Here is an 18,980-nt window from a genome sequence, read left to right on the forward strand (position 1 = left end):
ATATATTGAATTTAATTAATAGCTTATTTGGTTAAAAACATCAAATTATTTGATATAAAAAATTATACTGTGTTGTTAATAAAATAATTTAAATTAAAAATTCTATTAAAAACATAACTTAAATTAAACCATTTCTTTTTTTAAAAAAATGTTTTTGGTGCTTTGCCTTGATTTAAAATCCAACGAACTTTTTTTTCCCCATACTTTGCTTTAAATCAAAACAATTATAGCTAAAAAAGGAAGAGGTCAAATAGACTTTAATTAAAATTAAGATAGTAAAAGAATTCAATAATTTATTTAAATAAAAAGAACATGATAACAAAAGTGTCCAAAAACATTTTAATTTTGACCACACACCACCTAGATAACAAAATTAAAAAAAAAAGAATAATAATAAAAAAAAGGTTTTAGTTATAAGTATGTGTAAGTGGCATTGTAAACGAGATCAAAGATTTTATTGAGAAATTAAAATATATATATAAAATTATAAAATAAAATAAAAATCACAGATCACAGGCTGGGTGACCCTCCCAAAAAAAATCTTTTATCTTTGAATAAAAAAAATAAAATAAAAACAACTTTGTTTTTGATAAAATTTATTTTTCAAAAAACAGTTAATAGGTTGAGGTTTGAATTGATCGGGTCAAAATTGGGTTGACACGGGTTTTTAACAGGGTCAACTAATTGTTTTATTTTTATTTTTTTTAATTTGGATGGCTCCGAACACCAAATCAAGCAAATCTCGACCCTAACAAGGTTTTACAATAATAATAACGATGATAGTTGATCATGATTGTGTGATAGCCAATGAGTCTCGTTGCTTGGAGTTATTAAATAATGTTTGAGATTATAATATATAGTATTTTTTATTTATTTAAAATTACATTAAAATAATATATATATTTTAATATTAGTATATTAAAATAATAATAAAATATTAATTGAAAGATTAAAAAAAATAAAAATTTTAAAATATACTAGTCCAGCGCAGTGTGATAATTTTGAGTTTTCTTCTACCACCATTCATATAATGGAAGACACTTCGCAAGGATTTTTTTTTATTTTTTTTATTAATATGAATGTTTGGATTAATATGTATATATCAAATTAATTTTATAGATTTTAAAATTAACAATAATATAATATAGGAATATTTTTTTATACAATGTCAAACTAAATTCTACATTGCCGTATCATTAAGTAAGAAATACAAGGAAAAACAATTCTCGAAGAAAATTAATTGTATATATATATTGACGGGGAAAAAAAACATGGAGACACACAGGCACAGAGAGCATATGGATAGTGGATTTTTAGTTTTAATTTCTTGAACATGGACAGCAGATCAAACCGAGCACTGTATAATAATTAATTATATAGTGGAAACTGAAAATCTCCCTCGATCCTACTGGTTTTTCATACATTACAGAGCTGCTTTCAACATCTCTTTACAAAACTTAATATAAAACAATTCTGCAAGCTGCACAAAACTTGGCGCTCCTGTTTGATTTCTGGTATTTTGTTGAAGAAGAAGAAGAAGAATATGATAGAAGAAATAAAGCTTGAATGTGCAGAGAAGTTTAATGAAGAAGTTCTGTATTTTTTTCTTATTACTTTTCAATTCTGTAGCCTTGCTTTTATACTTAATTCATGTAACTGATTCCTTTATTTTAGGAATCAAGATCATCTCACGTAAAACTGATTTACAATCAGTTTTGTAACAGTAAAAACAGAAAAACAGAAATAACGGTTTTAACTGCCTTCTTAACTGTTTTAACAGAATTTCTGCAACTTCTTCATCCTTCTTGCTGCAGTCTTCTTCATCGATTTTTATCAACAGTAATCAGCTTAGCTTTCAACAGCCTCTCCTAAGCTGTTTACTGATTTAACTCCAAGATCCAGTCTTAATTTCTTAAATCTGTCTTTGGGTAATGCCTTTGTGAAGATGTCTGCAAGTTGTTCTTCACTTCTGCAGAACTTGACATCAATTACTCCTTCTTGCAGAGCCTCTCTTATAAAGTGATACTTTCTGTTTATGTGTCTTGTTCTCTGATGAAAAACTGGATTCTTGGCCATCGAAATTGCTGACATGTTATCACAGAACAAGGGTGTTGCTTCAGCTTGCATTTCCCCAAAATCATCAAGCACAAACCGTAGCCAAATGGCCTGAGCAGTTGCTTCAGATGCTGAGACATACTCAGCTTCTGCAGTTGACAATGCTACTGTGTTTTGTTTTACAGAAGACCAGGAGAATGCTCCACTTCCAAAACTGAATGCATAGCCCGAAGTACTCCTGCTATCATCTTCACTTCCTGCCCAATCTGCATCACAAAATCCAATGAGAGTTGCTGATTGCTCCCTCACATATTCAATCCCATAACTGAGAGTTCCTTGCACATATCTTAGAACTCTTTTTGCAGCTCCCATGTGAATCTTGGTAGGTCCAGTCATGAACCTTGATAATAAACTTGCAGCATACATTAGATCAGGTCTTGTAGCTGTCAAATATAGTAGACTTCCTACTATTCTTCTATAAAGACTTTCATCAGCCAACTCACTTCCATCTTTCTTCTTCAGTTTCTCTCCAGTGGCCAGGGGAATGGAAACTGGTTTGCAATCATCAAGTCCAAACTTACTGAGCAGAGATTTGGCATATTTCCCTTGATGAATAAACACTCCTCGATTGGTTTGCAGTATCCCCATGCCAAGAAAATGGTGAAGAAGTCCAAGATCAGACATCTCATATCTCTGCATCATTTCCCTTTTGAATTCATTGAGAAGCCTCTCACTGCTGCCAGTGTACACTATGTCATCAACATAGATTGAAACTATGATCAAATTTCCTTCCATGTCTGATCTTGTATATAGAGTAGCTTCACTTCCACTCCTTTTAAAATTGCACATAGAGAGATATGTATCAATCTCACTATACCAGGCTCTCGGTGCCTGTTTTAATCCATACAAAGCCTTTTTTAGTTTGTAAACTTTGTGTCCTGCATTCTTTACTTCAAACCCTTCAGGCTGCTCAACATATACTTCTTCTTCAAGTACACCATTTAGGAATGCTGACTTGACATCCAATTGAAACAACTTCCATCCCTTCTGTGCTGCAAGTGCAATGAGAGTTCGAATTGTATCTAACCTTGCTACTGGTGCAAAGGTTTCATTGTAATCAATTCCAGATTTCTGTGCATAACCCTTTGCTACAAGTCGAGCCTTGTGTTTCTGAACTGATCCATCAAGATGAAGCTTGGTTTTGTACACCCATTTCACTCCTATCACAGGTTTATCACTTGGTCTTTCCACCAATTCCCAAGTATTGTTCTTCTCTATCACTTCCAATTCTTCCTTCATAGCCTCCTGCCAGGCTTTATCCCCAGCAGCCTCTTGATAATTCTCGGGTTCTATGATGCACATGTGACACCTTGCATATATGTCTTCCAAGGTTTTCAGTTTCACTGGAGTAGAGCTTGGTGAAGATTGTTGACTGTTAACACTATCAATCTTCTTAGCTGACTCTTCAACTACAGGATTTTGATTGCAATGTTCAACATTGTCGGGTTGAATTTCAGAAGTGTGTTCCTCAAGATTCTCACCTTCAATTATACCTCCTTCATGATTGAAGGACAAGTGGATTTGGTTCATCAGTTTTCCCTTCCAATTCCATGCTTTATCTTCACTGAAAATCACACTTCTTGAGAGAACAATCTTCTCAGTTTTCAGATCATATATCCTATACCCTTTTTCACAGCTGCCATATCCAACAAACACTCCCTTTCCAGCTTTGCTATCCCATTTCTGCCTTAGTGATGCTGGGATATGTGTGTAACACAAGCAACCGAACACCTTCAAATGCTTGACTCCTGGCTTCCTTCCCGTGAAGGCTTCAAAAGGAGTCTTTTCTGCAACAGATGTTGTATAACATCTGTTCTGTATATACACAGCTGTATTAACAGCTTCTGCCCAGAAGGTTACTGGCATTCCTTTCTCTATCAGCATAGATCTCCCCATCTCACAAATTGTTCTGTTTCTCCTTTCTGCAACTCCATTCTGTTGAGGGGAGTATGCAACTGTCAATTGCCTCTCCATTCCTTGCTTCTCACAGAATTCTTCAAATTCTTTGGAAGTATATTCTCCTCCTCTGTCACTTCTTAGCTTCTTCAATTTGTGTCCACTTTGCAGCTCAACGAATGCTTTGAATTTCTTGAATACATTCAGTGCACCAGATTTATTTCTGAGAAAGTATACCCAGCACATTCTTGAGTAATCATCAATGAATGTGATGAAGTATCTGTTTCCTCCCACAGAGTCATTCTGCATTGGTCCACACAGATCAGTGTGGATCAATTCCAGTGGATTGCTTGCTCTCCACACTTGCTCTTTGATGAATTTCTCCCTGTGATGTTTGCCTGATGCACAGCCTGCACAAACATCTTCTACTTCAGTCAGAGCAGGAAGTCCACACACCATCTCTTTCTGCTGCATCTTCTTCATGCTGGCAAAGTTCAAGTGTCCAAGTCTCCTATGCCATATCCAGGAATCCTCAGTCACTGAAGCTTTCCTTGCTGCAGGTGTAATACTTTCAAGTGAAAGTGGAAAGCATCGATTTCCTCCCATGATTACTATTGCTATAACATTGTTGAGGCTTTCATCATCAAATATTACTGCCTTGTTACCTCCAAACAGAATGTAATAGCCATGCTCCATCATCTGCCCTACACTTAGTAAGTTTTCATCCAATCCGGGAACAAGCAACACTTCTTTTATGTATCTCTTCCCATGCTGAGTTTCCACAACCAATGTACCTTTTCCAGTAGCTTGTACAAGGTCTCCTGAGCCCATCTTCACTTTGCATGTTACTGATCTATCAATGTTGATTAATTCAGATTCTTGAGAAGTCATGTGATTGCTGCAGGCACTATCCACAAACCATATCTTTTTGTCTTGCAAACTTGCAGCATGGCAAGCATAGAACATGGTTCCAGTGATGACTCCTTCTTCTTTAGCATAATTTGCAAGTTGTTTGTGATTCTGACTTTCACAATCTTTTGTAATATGGCCAAACCGATTGCATCTTCCACATCTTGGTTTTCCTTTGTGCCTGCACAATCCAAAATGATGTTTTTGACAAACTTGACACTGTGGTTTTTCTCCTGCTTGACTGCTCCCACCACTAGTGTTATTCCAGTTTGAGTTACTGTAATTCAGAGTTCTGTTTGGATTCCAGTTTGATCCCCTCCTGTCTTGTGGTTGCCATTTTTGTGTAGGTCTGCCTTGGAAACTCTTGTGAGAATTGTAAGCTTGATTGTTTCCAATTTTAAAACTGCTAAAGGCTTTTTCTGTTCCTCTTAGCTTATCCCTTTCATCATGCAGATCCTCCCTCTTATCATATACTTTAACAGAAGCAATGACTTCTTCTGCTCTTAGAACTTCAAGATCACGTGTCTCTTCAATTATAGACACAATGGATTTATATCTTCTGCTTAAACTCATTAACAATTTCTGCACAATTCTGTTTTCTGATACATCTTCACCTAATGATTTTAGGTTGTTTATAGTTGCAAAGAATTTAGCTAGATAACCATCTAAGCTTTCACTTTCTGTCATTCTCAAATATTCAAAGTCTGCTCTTACTCCTTGAAGTTTCACAGCTCTAACCTTTTTATCTCCTCTGAATTCTCTGCTCAAGATGTCCCATGCTCCTTTTGCAGTTTTCTCATTTCTTATACGTGGGAATAGATCATCTGTTAATGCTCCTTGTATGAGGCTTAAAGCCTTTGCATTCTTGATTTTTTCTTCTCTGGATGTCGTGGATGCATGCAATATAATTTGATCAGCCTCACTCTCTTCATCGCCTGATCCTCCTGCAATCTCAGGTGCTTGATGAGACTTCATTCCATCTTCAACTACTTCCCATAGATCGAGTGCTATGAGGACAGTTTCCATTTTTACAGCCCAAAAATCATAATTCGTGCCATTGAACTGTGGAGTTCTTAAGTCTCCTCCAGCTGAGCTTGATCCTACCATTTTTGAGTAATTAACAGTTTAATCAATCTCTTTTTCACAGTCTACGCCCCTCTCAGGAATCAGTTTGATGCTCTGATACCATGTTTGATTTCTGGTATTTTGTTGAAGAAGAAGAAGAAGAATATGATAGAAGAAATAAAGCTTGAATGTGCAGAGAAGTTTAATGAAGAAGTTCTGTATTTTTTTCTTATTACTTTTCAATTCTGTAGCCTTGCTTTTATACTTAATTCATGTAACTGATTCCTTTATTTTAGGAATCAAGATCATCTCACGTAAAACTGATTTACAATCAGTTTTGTAACAGTAAAAACAGAAAAACAGAAATAACGGTTTTAACTGCCTTCTTAACTGTTTTAACAGAATTTCTGCAACTTCTTCATCCTTCTTGCTGCAGTCTTCTTCATCGATTTTTATCAACAGTAATCAGCTTAGCTTTCAACAGCTCCCTCCCATGGATTGATTCTTCATATTGAAATGTCCATCATGTCCGCCACCAAGTTGTCCATCATCACGGAGGCAACTTCTGCAAAGCATCGCAGCTCCCAACTTTGCTTCCCTGCAATTTGATTTTCCTGTAAATGTTAGGATCCAGCTTGGGATATACATAGACATGTGGGGAATCAACAGGTCTAAGCAGCAGGAAAGAAAGAACCCTACCATACAGAGACGGTGACGATGCGAGGCTCCCACTGGTTTTAGGTGCCTTGATCAGAGGGCATGAAGAAAGTGGAAGAACCGGGAGATTTTGACAGTTGCAGATCTCGACCATGTAGCCATCAGGGTCATGGAAGAAGAGCTGATCGACGGTGATGCCACCTTCTTCGACAACCGCAGTCACATACTCGATGTTCTTCTCCTCTAGTTTCTTTATGACAAGATTCATGTCTGAACATTGGAATGAAATGTGGTTGTCTTTTGGATTGATCTTACTTTTCTTCGTTGGTGCCTTGTCTGATTCAAGCAAATGGATGCCTATACCATAGCTGAACAGCCTGAAAAGTACCCGCTAAATTAGTTTTTTATATAATTTTTGTATTTTCAAAACCTAAAAACATATTTTTTTTATCCCATTAATTATCTCTGTTTTTTTTATATATAAAAAAATTTAGCAAAAGCAAGGTCATGAGAGGTGATGGGAGTGGGGGGGCATGAATGATGGATCAACCACACCTGCAAATGCATTAATGATCGTGCTACGTTCAAATGGGCTCCATTACATGCAGAGTTCAAGGTGGGGAGATCATTTCAACAGCCAATTTCATCCATTCACTTCTTTTCTTCTTCTTTTTATTTGAAAATTGATTTAGAAAATTGAATGAATAACGTTTATTTGTTTTTGTATTTTAAAAATTAATGTTTTTAAAAAAAATTAATTTTTTTTATTTTTTTATTTTAAATTAATATTGTTTTTTGATGTTATTATATCATTTTGATGCGCTGATATCAAAAATAATTTTAAAAAATAAAAATATATTATTTTAATATATTTCTGAGTGAAAAATACTTTAAAAAACAATCATAACCACACTTTTAAACAGATTTTAAATATGATTCCTTGAAAAACTTGTGGTTCATATATGTGACCAAACAAAAACACAATATATAATTGCTCTAAATCTAAGAAAACAAAAATATATTTTACCCTGTAAAATTATAAGAGGTTTAAAGTATGAATATTAATTTATAATCTTTTTTTTCCTTTGCATGATCAATTAAAAATTGTTTTTAAAATTTTATATAAACAAAAACAAAAATATGGTTAGAAATGACTTTTTATTTAATCAAAAAATTATTATAAAATTAAATCAATTAAAGTTTGTGAGTTTTAACTTGTATATTCTAACTTATACCATCTTTCTAAACAAATATTGTATTTGCTACTTACTTTTCACTTTACTCGTTTTTATAATTTAAATTTGTTTTTCATAAATGATAGCAGGCAGACTTTTAATTATATCTTAGAAAACATAGCATTAATTTTTCTTTGTTTTCTTAGAAAAAAAAGTAATTAAATAATATATTTAAAAACCTACTATAAGTCGATGATATCACGATATATATATAGTCAACTATATCTCAAGGATGTAATATATAGAAAATCAGCATTAAATTTGAAGGTATATGCATATATATATACGTACCAAGCTCCTTCAAACTTGAAGGAAGAAGGTCTTTTGATGAGAACAAAACCCAGAACATCCTCATAGAACTTGACAGATTCAGGAACAGACTTGCAAACAAATGAGACGTGGTTCAGAGACAGAGGCATGGATGTTCTTCCTGGTGAAGGTGAAGGAGAAACCCACCTCTCTATTTCTTCCTGAATCTCTCCTATATTCCCCATGATCTCTCTCTCTCTAAAGTCTTCTTTAACTTCTAGGTGAAGGAGGAATCACGTGTAATGTTGTTGGAAGAAGAATGGGATGTAGAGGGTGACCAAAGTTCGAAGGTATTTATAAAGAGAGAAATTGGTTTAAAAAACACCCTGGGGCTCTCTAGGTTGCTACGTGGTCTAGACTCGTCTGAATTAAAAAAAAATAAAAAAATTGACATGTTGACTAGATCCGTTTCGATAGATATTTTGTTTTTTCAATTGAAATTGAATGTTTTAAACTTTCAGTTTCATTTTACCTTAAATTAATATATTTTTAGTGTTTTTAGATCATTTTAATGCGCTATATTAAAATAATTTTTAAAAAATAAAAAAAATATTATTTTGATATATTTCTGAGTGAAAATTACTTTAAAAAATAATCACAACCATACTCTTAAACAAGCTAAATCTGATCAAATTTTTGTTATGTATTAACCTATTAATTATTTTAAAAATAATTAAAATAAAATTCTTTTAATTCTTTTATACATAAATTCTTCTAATTTGTGTTTTCCATTTTAATTTTTTTTCTTTCACATCGCAATTATTTTGAATAAGAATTATATAAAAAAAAACAAGTTAAATTAGATTGATTTATTAACGTATGAATTAGTCTGTTTAATTTATAATTAGGGTTTTAGATCAAGTTAATGATTCATTAATTCTTTTTCAAGCAATTTTATAATGGATTATTGTACCGTTGCTATATTTTCTTAAAGATGCTGAAATGGATCCGAGTCATCACATGTATATTTGAGGAGAAGAGTTTACCAATTCTTATTTTATATATACAACTCCAGAGTGTTGCTATCTACTTTTTTTTTATTATTATTATATTATTAATATGAATGTCCAGACCAGCTTGTGTACATCTTGATTAATTTCACGAGTTTTAAAGTTAACAATCATATAAATCTTTAATGATTTTAAATTTTATAAAACTCGAATTGATAATTTTTAAAAAATAAATTTAAAATTTAACCAATTAAATTACTATATTCTTTGCTTCCGCTCATTAATTATCTGGCCTGGCGCCATGCTAGTTTGTGGTCAATAATATTTTTCTTCTGCGTGGGTTAGTCTCTTGAAAGCAATTACCTACTAGGCCTAAATTTGTTGTTTATTATCGTTTGATAGTACTGTGCTAGATTTTTTTTTTATATTTAATTTTAAAGAAAAGTATATTTGATCATTCAAATAATTTAAGCTTTTTATACCGCACGTAATTGCATTTTAAATTTTAATTTTATAGAAACTAAGATAATTTATTTTTTTATTTTTTTATTTTACATACAAAAATAATTCACATTACGGTTTTAATAAAATATATATATTTTTAAAAATTACAAAAAAAAAAACTCACACTAGTCTTCTTCTAAAAAAGAGAGGAAAAAAAATGAAGATTCATATCCATATAAATGAAGAGATTTTGTTCATAATATATGGAACAAAATCAAAGTACGACAACCACCATGCAACAAATTAAAAAAAGAAGAAAAAAGAAAAAGCACTAGGCTTGTGGCCCAGCGGTAAATGTAAGGTTTCCTTGCCTCCGTCACCTGGATTCGAGCCTCAGCGTGCACGCCTGTCACCCCCGCGGTGTCTTACCTGCCTACTGGGCTTGCAGGGTGTTCAGTGGGTCCGGGGATTAGTTGTGGTGCGCATGAGCTGGCCCGGACACCCCGGGTTACCAAAACAAAAGGATAGGAAAATGGGTCATCTAATTATTAAATTGAAGATTTGTTCATGATGGTTGATGAGAGATGGTTCCAGAGCAAAGAGTAACTTATAAACTATTCCATATAGTTTTTTCAAAATGAATCAAATAATCCTTCTAGGTTTAATAATAATTAATTTATCCTTTGATTATATAGTGTTGGCCATGCTTAATTTAATGAGATAATTGCAATCTTAGTATACCAACTTTACATTTTTTCTTATTTGAGAACATAAACTTTATTTTTTTTCTTTTTAATATACTGATCGATCTGTTAAATTTCTCAATTATTTAATTCTGTCCACCTTCCATCAATCTATTTTTTAATTTATTTCATGATTGAAACGCTGAGATACACGTTGCGTCATTATTTTAAATCAGGAGAGAGATTTTTTAAAAAAAATAAAAAAAAAATTGATTAAACTACTTGATTATAATAATAGAACTTAATGGCTAAAATAGACTGGCCGGAGAGAAGAAAAAAAATCTCTTAATTACAGCTCAATGTAGGCCCTCGGGGGGCCTCCGAGTCTCCAAAGTCCAAATATGGGCATGGAATTAATTATATAGAATTATAGATGGAACATATCACATGCTGGAACCACGTTTTTTTCATTTCTTTGTTTTTTCTTTCACTATAGTTTGAGAAGGCTTTGTCCGTTTGGAATAATTTAATAAACTCTTCTAAATATTAATTTTAAGATTATTTATTTATTTATTTATTTATTTCATATGAAATTGTGCTTATAAATGGACATGATGATATATTAGAGGGTTTTTTTTCAAATAAAATAAAAATAATGCACTCACAAAATCATAATATTTTTGCCATGATGATATTATAAGAATTTGAATTGTTCTTAAACATGCAAGGAAAGAAATTCTAGTTCCATATCCCGTTATTCCCATTTGCCATGCATTGCACCGACCACATAGGGCAGTTTAATTTAAAAACTAAATTAAAAAAAAAGAAATCATAAATTTTTTTATAATCAAGGTTTCAACGGTGTGTGTTGATTAGCCAAATATTTTTAAAATTATAATTAAAGCAAAACACTGCTAAGGAGCGGTTTGAGAACATGTTTGAAACAATGTTTTTTAAAAAATTAAAATTGTTTTTACTTAAATTTGTTTTTAGTTTTTTTATCGTTTTAATATATTTATATAAAAAATAATTTTTAAAAAATAAAAATACATTATTTTAATATATTTCAAGATAAAAAACACTTTAAAAAATAATTATCATCATATTTTTAATACTTTTTAAAAAAACATGAAATATATTTGATTGCGAGTGCACCGAGCAGCCTCGTAGCAAACAAACATACTCTAATGGACCAGCAGAATTAATAACTATTAGCCATCATGAAGTTTGAGATGGGTCCTGTAAAGCTTAGAGATAGAGAGAGAGAGAGAGAGGGAGAGAGAGAGAGAGAGATGATCGAGCATGAATGGTAGACTGTGGCTCAACATCGATCTGCGCTAGATCCAAGTAGTTGAGCTGTATGATCTTACGCCTGCACATGGTGGGGTTCTAACTTATGTGGACCGGAGTCACCATGAATCCCCACTGCCATGTGAAACGTTTTAAATTATTGAAGGAGAGCTCTATTCCTGCTGCTGTTCTTGTCGATGTATTTATTTTTTTGAAGAGAGCATGCAGCTGTCTTCCTTTCTTATTTGCTTATCAAAATGTGAATCGTTCTTCGACTTTTCTCCTCCTCTTTTCTTTTCCTGATAAGTAACTGAGATCCATACATGTATAATTGTTGACATTTGATAAGCAAGTTGTGCGAATCTTTTATATATATATATATATATATATATATATATATATATATAAATAAGATTCATAGAGTTTGTGTTATGTATTTATTATTTTCCGATATTTGGTAGTGTGTAATGAAAAATAAGTTGGGAAACACTTTTTAGTTTTTGGTTATGTCGTGGAAAATGAGCTGGAAAATAACTTATTAATGTTTTATTTTTTTCAAGTTTATTAAAATAATGAGAAATAGATCTTACAGATTAAAAAGTTGAATGCAAATGAAATTGAAAAAAAAATATAATTTCATAGATTATCTCAAATAAAATAAATAATAATCAAAATAATAGAGATCAAATCTAAAAAATAAAAAAAATTAAAAGATGAAGAAATTAAAATAATAATAATTAATATTTTATAAATTATTTGAAATAAAATAAGTAACAATCAAAAGAATGAGGATCAAATTTGATAGATAAAAAATTTCAATTAAAAAATGATAAGGGAAAAGCAAATAACAATTATAAAAATAAGGATCAAAGTTAATATAAAAATTAAATTATATGGGATGAAATTGAAAAACAAATATTCAAAAAAAAATATATATAGCAATCAAAAGTTTGAGGATCAAATTTGATATAATCAGCAAATAATATGACATTTCTAAATTTTTCACAACTTTCGAAAAATGTTTTCCGTCCAAAATAAAAGGAAAACATTTTCCTGAAAACCAAGCCAAATTTTCCTTTGACTGAAAAGTGTTTTTCGTTGACCGGAAAGTGTTTTTTGTTGACCAACTTTTCTAATGACAAACAAACACGGGAAAGTTTGGAAAATAGTTTTCCGGAAATCACTTTTCAAGAAACAAACACACCATTAATGTTATTTTTTTTTGGTGATTTTTTATGATTTCACTTCAATATATTTAAGGAATTTCTTTTAAAAAAGTAACCAATATATGTATTCTGATTGAAAGAAACACACTTTAAAATTAAAACTAAATATATTACGTTTAGTTACTATTTTAAAATAGAATAAAAAAATACAAAAAAAATATATTCTTTTTATCTCGACTATATATCTTCGTGTATTTATATCGAGATAATAAACAGACGCTGCTCAGAGCCACTTCATTAATCATTTTACTTTCACGGATTACATGGACCCGATCTTTATTCCATGAGCTGTTGTGAACATAGTAAAGGATCATCACTCGGTTTCCCATTTCTCTACCTCAACGACTGCCATAATGTCTGTACTGCTGAAGCCTGAACTTCTGTGGTGCTCAGAATCTCAAAAATTCTATAAATAAATTAATAATGTAAAGAGACAGGCACACCGCAATGTCATCTTTTAAGAGTGTGTTTGTCAGTGTGGTAGCGGTTACTTTTCAAATAGCTTTTCATGCTGAAATACATGCCAATGATGTTTTTTTATTTTTTAAAAATTATTTTTGACATCAGCACATCAAAACGATCCAAAAAGTACAAACCGCACTCAATTTTAGCAAAAAAAAAAATTTCAAAATTTGATGAAACACAGTTACAAGCGCAATGTCAAACGGTCTCCAGGCTGCGGCTGAACCTCACCCGCAGCCACCCTCCCAAACGACCATCCGATACCCCCAGCAGGGCACTCGATCCATTCCACCGACCACAAATATACACAGCAAGGCACATGTAGGAGCTTTGCATAAATATTTCCATGCCTGCAGATATGATTGTATATATATATATTAGTGATCCTCCTGGCCTATATATGTCCAGCACAGGGAGAACGACGAAGGGCTTTTCTGCTCCTTCGGTGGCACCACAAGAGCTTGACGATGATGATGCCACCTGGAAAAGACGACAGTACTGTTTCACTTGACCATCTTGAAACTCTATCTGCACTAGCTAGCTAGGGTTCAGCCGGATAAGGGATCCATGTGAGCACAGAAGCTCACCTGATTCACATGTAACAACAACTCTGTTAGACTAAATTAGCCATCATCCAATGATGGTTTGCCCATGAACTTGACCCTTTTGTCCGTTGTGGCTAGACATGATGACACGCCATAATACACCTAATTCTTAATTAGAGTTCCGTTTGTCTAAAGCTTATAAGCCAGCTTTTTGGACAAAAAGCATCTTGCTTTTCCATCTTTTTTTTCCTTTTCAAAAATCACGTTAAAAAAAACCTTAGAAAAGCAGCTTCAGATGGTTTTTGAGATTGTGGTAACGGTTGCTTTTTAAAGTAGTTTTTATTCAGAAATGTATCAAAATAAAATTTTTATTTTTTAAAAATTATTTTTGATACAAACCCATCAAAATGATTTGAAAACACTAAAAAAAAATATTAATTTGAAGTAAAGAAAAAATAAAATAAAATTTAATTTAAAAAAAACGTTTTTAAAACACAAAAATAAATAGGACCAATGTACCAAAAGTTATCAAATCCGGCTAAGTCATGGGCAGGTAAATTAACTTGAAACCATTCAGAATGGTATTGTTTAAAGATTTTATTTTGAAAAAATTAAAACAATATTATTTGGAAAAAATCAAAACAAGTTTTGACTGGGTCAACTTGTAACTCAATCGAGTTGCGAGTTTCGTCGTCAAGTTAATCGAGTTTAATCAAATCAATTCCAACCTGAATTTATTTTTTAAAAATCTAATCTGAGCTTAATCTCAAGTCAATCGAGTCCTGGATCGAGTCACCAAGCAGCCATGTTTAATAATACCAATAATTACTTACCATAATCAAGCATTACCCACAATGTAAAACACAAAAAAGACCACAGAACTAAATATTCTTATATGTTTAGGCAACAACTTAGGTTGTTTGGATCATGTTTAAAATGATTAATTAATGAGATAGGAGCAGCTGTTCATTAAACTTCCAGTTTCCTAAGTCTGCTCGAAGATGTATGACACGTGTACAAAGAAAACTAATTGGTTATTTTTCCTAAATAATGTTACGAGCTTCGTGGTTGTTTGATGAATTGGATTTTTTTTAAATTAATTTGGTTGTTTGGTCGAGCTCGTGTGTACCTTGACTAATCTCACGGGTCCTGAAGTTAACGATCATGTAAGCCTCCAATGACCCTGAGGAGACTCGAACTCGTGATCATTGAAGAGTAAATCTAAAATCTGACTAGTTGAGCTACTCCTAAGGATTGATGAATTAGAGTTTTATGGATAAACACTACAAGATTTCATAGTTTTATCGACGGAAATATTCCGTCGGTGTGTGATTAGCATTTCATCGGTGATTTATTTACCGACGTCATCACCGACGGATTACGTTCGTCGGCTTTTCTTTCATCGGTGATTCCCCATTCCGTCGCTATATCGGTCGGCAAAACAAAAAAACCATTTGCCGATGGTTTTACAGACGGAATTTGCGCGCAAAAAAAAAGATTCCCGCTTGAAATATACCGATGGAGTTTTATTCCATCGGTGATATCGTGATTTACCGACGGCTATTTACCGTCGTTAAATCTGTCAGTGAGTGTATGAAATACCGACCGAATATATCCATCTGTGAATTCGTCGGTAAGTGTGGCAGCTACTGTCAAATGCCGACGGATTAAGTCCGTCAGTAAGGCTGTCAGTGAGTGTTTAAAATACCGACCGAATATATATCCTTCTGTAAATGCGTCGGGAATGCCGACGAATTAATTTCGTCGGTAAAACCCTTGGTAATATTTTCTAAAATTTTTTTTAAAAAATTATTTAGAATATATAATATAAAACTATATAAATTAATGGTAATAAAAACCAATTATGCAAATAAAATTTATATTAAACATCAAAAAAAAAATCAAAGTTAAATAATATTCATTACAAACTGAATATGTTTCAAAAAAAATATTAAATGAAGTTTTAAAGGTAAATAATGTTTATTACAAATTAATATAAAGGTGGAGCTGGAGGAGGAGCAGGAGATCCTGGAGGAGGAGGCTGGTGGTTATACGACCAAAAAGGATTAGGCGCACATGTTCCACTATGTGTTGCCATGTTCATGACCATTTCGCGAAGCTGGTCATAAGCAGCCTTTTGTTGTTCATAAGCCGCTTTTTGTTGTGCTTGAGACGCTTTGATTTGCTCAGACTCCGTTTTTTGCTGTGCATGAGACGCTTTGAGTTGTGCGTACTCCACTGATAGGTGGTCGTATTTGTCGGTGAGCTGAGCCGTGTGTTGCTGCAAGGCCACGAACTCCTTAAATTGGGAGCTCGATATTGATTGGGAGCTCCCAATGGTTGAAACACTATGGGCGCACATGTTCCACTATGTGTTGCCATGTTCATGACCATTTCGCGAAGCTGGTCATAAGTAGCCTTTTGTTGTTCATAAGCCGCTTTTTGTTGTGCTTGAGACGCTTTGATTTGCGCTTTGATTTGCTCAGACTCCGTTTTTTATTGTACATGAGACGCTTTGAGTTGTGCGTACTCCACTGATAGGTGGTCGTATTTGTCGGTGAGCTGAGCCGTGTGTTGCTGCAAGGCTACGAACACCTTAAATTGGGAGCTCGATATTGATTGGGAGCTCCCAATGGTTGAAACACTATGGGTCGACCGCAAGTTGTTGGCCGTAGTGTTGGAGAGCCCGTAAACCTGATTTTTATCGGGTCCACCTGACGATCCAACCTCCATCCACAAATCCGGATCGAATTCCGGATGGGTCAAAGTATCATCCCCGTATCTCTCCCTCAACCGATTATTATAGGTCTCCTGAAAATAAAATAAAAATCATCATATTCAATTCAATAAATATAATAACTTACAAAATAAAATGGTTGAACAAACATACCACGAAATATTGAGCATGGTTGTCAATGAACTATTGCGCCCCCTTCTGGCGGTCTTGACTCCGCACGTGCGTCTCCACAAACAGCTCCATCGGGCTCGGCTCACGTCCAAGAGACGCAGCCTATAATGAAAAAAGATATATTAACAACAACTTAAATTAACGATGTATTTCATTTAAATTAATCTTACCATCCGTTTCGCATGTGCAGCAAACGGAACGGAGCCGCCAGTGTGCGTTGTCACCGAGCCATGAATTGGCCGATTCTGGTTGCCAGCACCGGACTGTGAGCGTCGTGTGAATCGCTCAGACATCACGTGCTCAAGATAGTGCGGCCATATATCTTCCGGGATGTATACCGGTTTGAAATCCCTCCAAACCGCAACATCGTTCCAGCCTTGGAAACCCCTATGCCTCACGGTTTTTTTTGTCCTTTTTTGTGCTTCATTCCAAAAATCACGCAACCTACTTCACGCAACCAAAAATTACATTTCAAAACATAAATTTTTGTCTAAAAAATATCTTGTATTGTTTTCGATCTTACCTAGTTGCCGCGTGATTTTCCCACACCCTCCTCACAACAGTGTTATGCTCATTGTCCCAGCAGAATTTGTGCTGTGTATCAATAAACAAGTTTAAATAAAAATAATAATTTATTTACAATTATATTAATAATTTATTAGAAATACGCTGAAAATTATAAATTAACACCAACCTGAAATCTGTCAAACCATGCATTGATTTGAGGCATCCATTTAGGATGCTTGGATATCTGACTCCATTGAAACAATGGAATCTCCATCGACGATTTAAACACCGATGATATTACTCGGGCGGCCTCAATGTTTGTGAACCTGAAATAAATGAAATAAATTAAATAGTGATTACTTCATAAATTATGTTGTGATTTTTTTTAAAAAAATAAAACCTTAACCAACTTACATTGAAAGGTCGTCCTTCCACTGTGCCTCGTACTTGCGGGTAAATTGATTCCGTTGTGAAGGCACCCCGCCTCTACGCTGTGAAGAAACGCTGGAAGAGGCAGCATCGATTGACGGCGCAGGTGGTGTAGGTGCCTCTTCTTGAGAGGCACCTAAGGAAATATCATCATCGCTGCTAGACGAACTAGCTGCGACCGTACGTGAGCGACCAGCTCTGGTTTTCATTCTGCGCATCTCCATAATTTTATACAAATAATTATATAATTAAATTCAAATGTTAAAAAAAAATTCGACAGCACCTCCCCTATACTGGATACTACCCAAATCCACAAACCTGCACATATTAACAAAATCCACAACCAATTGACCCAATCTATACTAATTATTCCAACATATTCAATTACTAATCCTAAGGTAAATTCAACATTAAGAATTACAATTCAACAAATTATTCAATAATTATGCCAATACAACAATAAAATATATTCAATAAATAAAAAACAAACTGTAGACTAACAATTAAAATTAATGGAAAAAATTAAACATAAATCATGCAATAATAAAGTAAAATTAACAATTATTTCAAAATATACAATTACTAATACTAAGGTAAATTCAACATTAACAATTACAATTCAAAAAATTATTCAATAATTATGCCAATACAACAAAACAATAAATAAATAAAAACTCTAGAATAACAATCAAAATAAATGGAAAAAATTAAACACAAATCATGCAATAATAGAGTAAAATTAATAATTATTCCAACATATTCAATTACTAATTCTATGGTAAATTCAACATTAACAATAAATATTCAACAAATTAACTAATAATAATTATGCCAATACAACAATAAAAAATATTCAATAAATTCAAAAACAAAAATATAGACTTTAGCAATGAATTATGCAAAAAAAAACTATAGACTTTATCTACATTATAAAAAATACACCAAAACAAAAAACATAATAAAAAAAAATAGCAATAAAAAACCCTTAAAGTAAAATGAAATAGAAGAAACACATACCTTTAAACTGATGGAGATTCACGAGAAAAGTTGCTAGAGATTGCTGGTGAAACCTTTGAAGAATGGAGAGGAAAAGAATCGGTGAAAAACTAAGGAGAAGAAAAAATGAACTGAAGTGGCGGTCAGGGGAACTTATATGGCAGTTTTACCGACGGCTTCACCGACGGATATAAAATTAATTATTATTTTAATTTATTCCGTCGGTGACGTGTCAAAAATCCATCGGTAATTTTTGAATTTCACACCAAAATTTTTAATGACCCTCCATATTTTTAGTGGTCCGTCGGTAATTCTGTTGGCAAGATGACGCGGTCAGAGATGCATTTAATGCAC

General features: G+C 33.1%; 1 protein-coding gene across 1 annotated transcript; it reads right to left on the reverse strand.

The window, feature by feature from the left end:
• Positions 1 to 1,223: 1,223 nt before the first annotated feature.
• Positions 1,224 to 8,457, reverse strand: LOC18111177 (glyoxylase I 4). Its single transcript, XM_052451808.1, has 4 exons — positions 8,169 to 8,457; positions 6,685 to 7,019; positions 6,469 to 6,583; positions 1,224 to 1,496 (listed from the first exon to the last, which is right to left on the reverse strand). Exons 1-3 carry the CDS (start codon positions 8,369 to 8,371, stop codon positions 6,492 to 6,494), a joined length of 630 nt encoding a protein of 209 aa, XP_052307768.1. The 5' UTR covers positions 8,372 to 8,457; the 3' UTR covers positions 1,224 to 1,496; positions 6,469 to 6,491.
• Positions 8,458 to 18,980: the final 10,523 nt, after the last annotated feature.

The sequence above is a fragment of the Populus trichocarpa genome, chromosome 3 (assembly GCF_000002775.5).
Source record: "Populus trichocarpa isolate Nisqually-1 chromosome 3, P.trichocarpa_v4.1, whole genome shotgun sequence".
Classification (NCBI taxonomy): Eukaryota; Viridiplantae; Streptophyta; class Magnoliopsida; order Malpighiales; family Salicaceae; genus Populus; species Populus trichocarpa.

What these genes read in the sequence shown, in the direction of transcription:
- LOC18111177 (XM_052451808.1), bottom strand. Translation starts at nt 8,371, where the DNA reads ATGGGGAATATAGGAGAGATTCAGGAAGAAATAGAGAGGTGGGTTTCT. An exon ending in TTCAAGTTTGAAGGAGCTTG is followed by an intron (nt 7,020 to 8,168) that starts GTACGTATATAT and finishes GGTACTTTTCAG; the next exon opens with GCTGTTCAGCTATGGTATAG. An exon ending in ATCGTCACCGTCTCTGTATG is followed by an intron (nt 6,584 to 6,684) that starts GTAGGGTTCTTT and finishes ATCAAATTGCAG; the next exon opens with GGAAGCAAAGTTGGGAGCTG.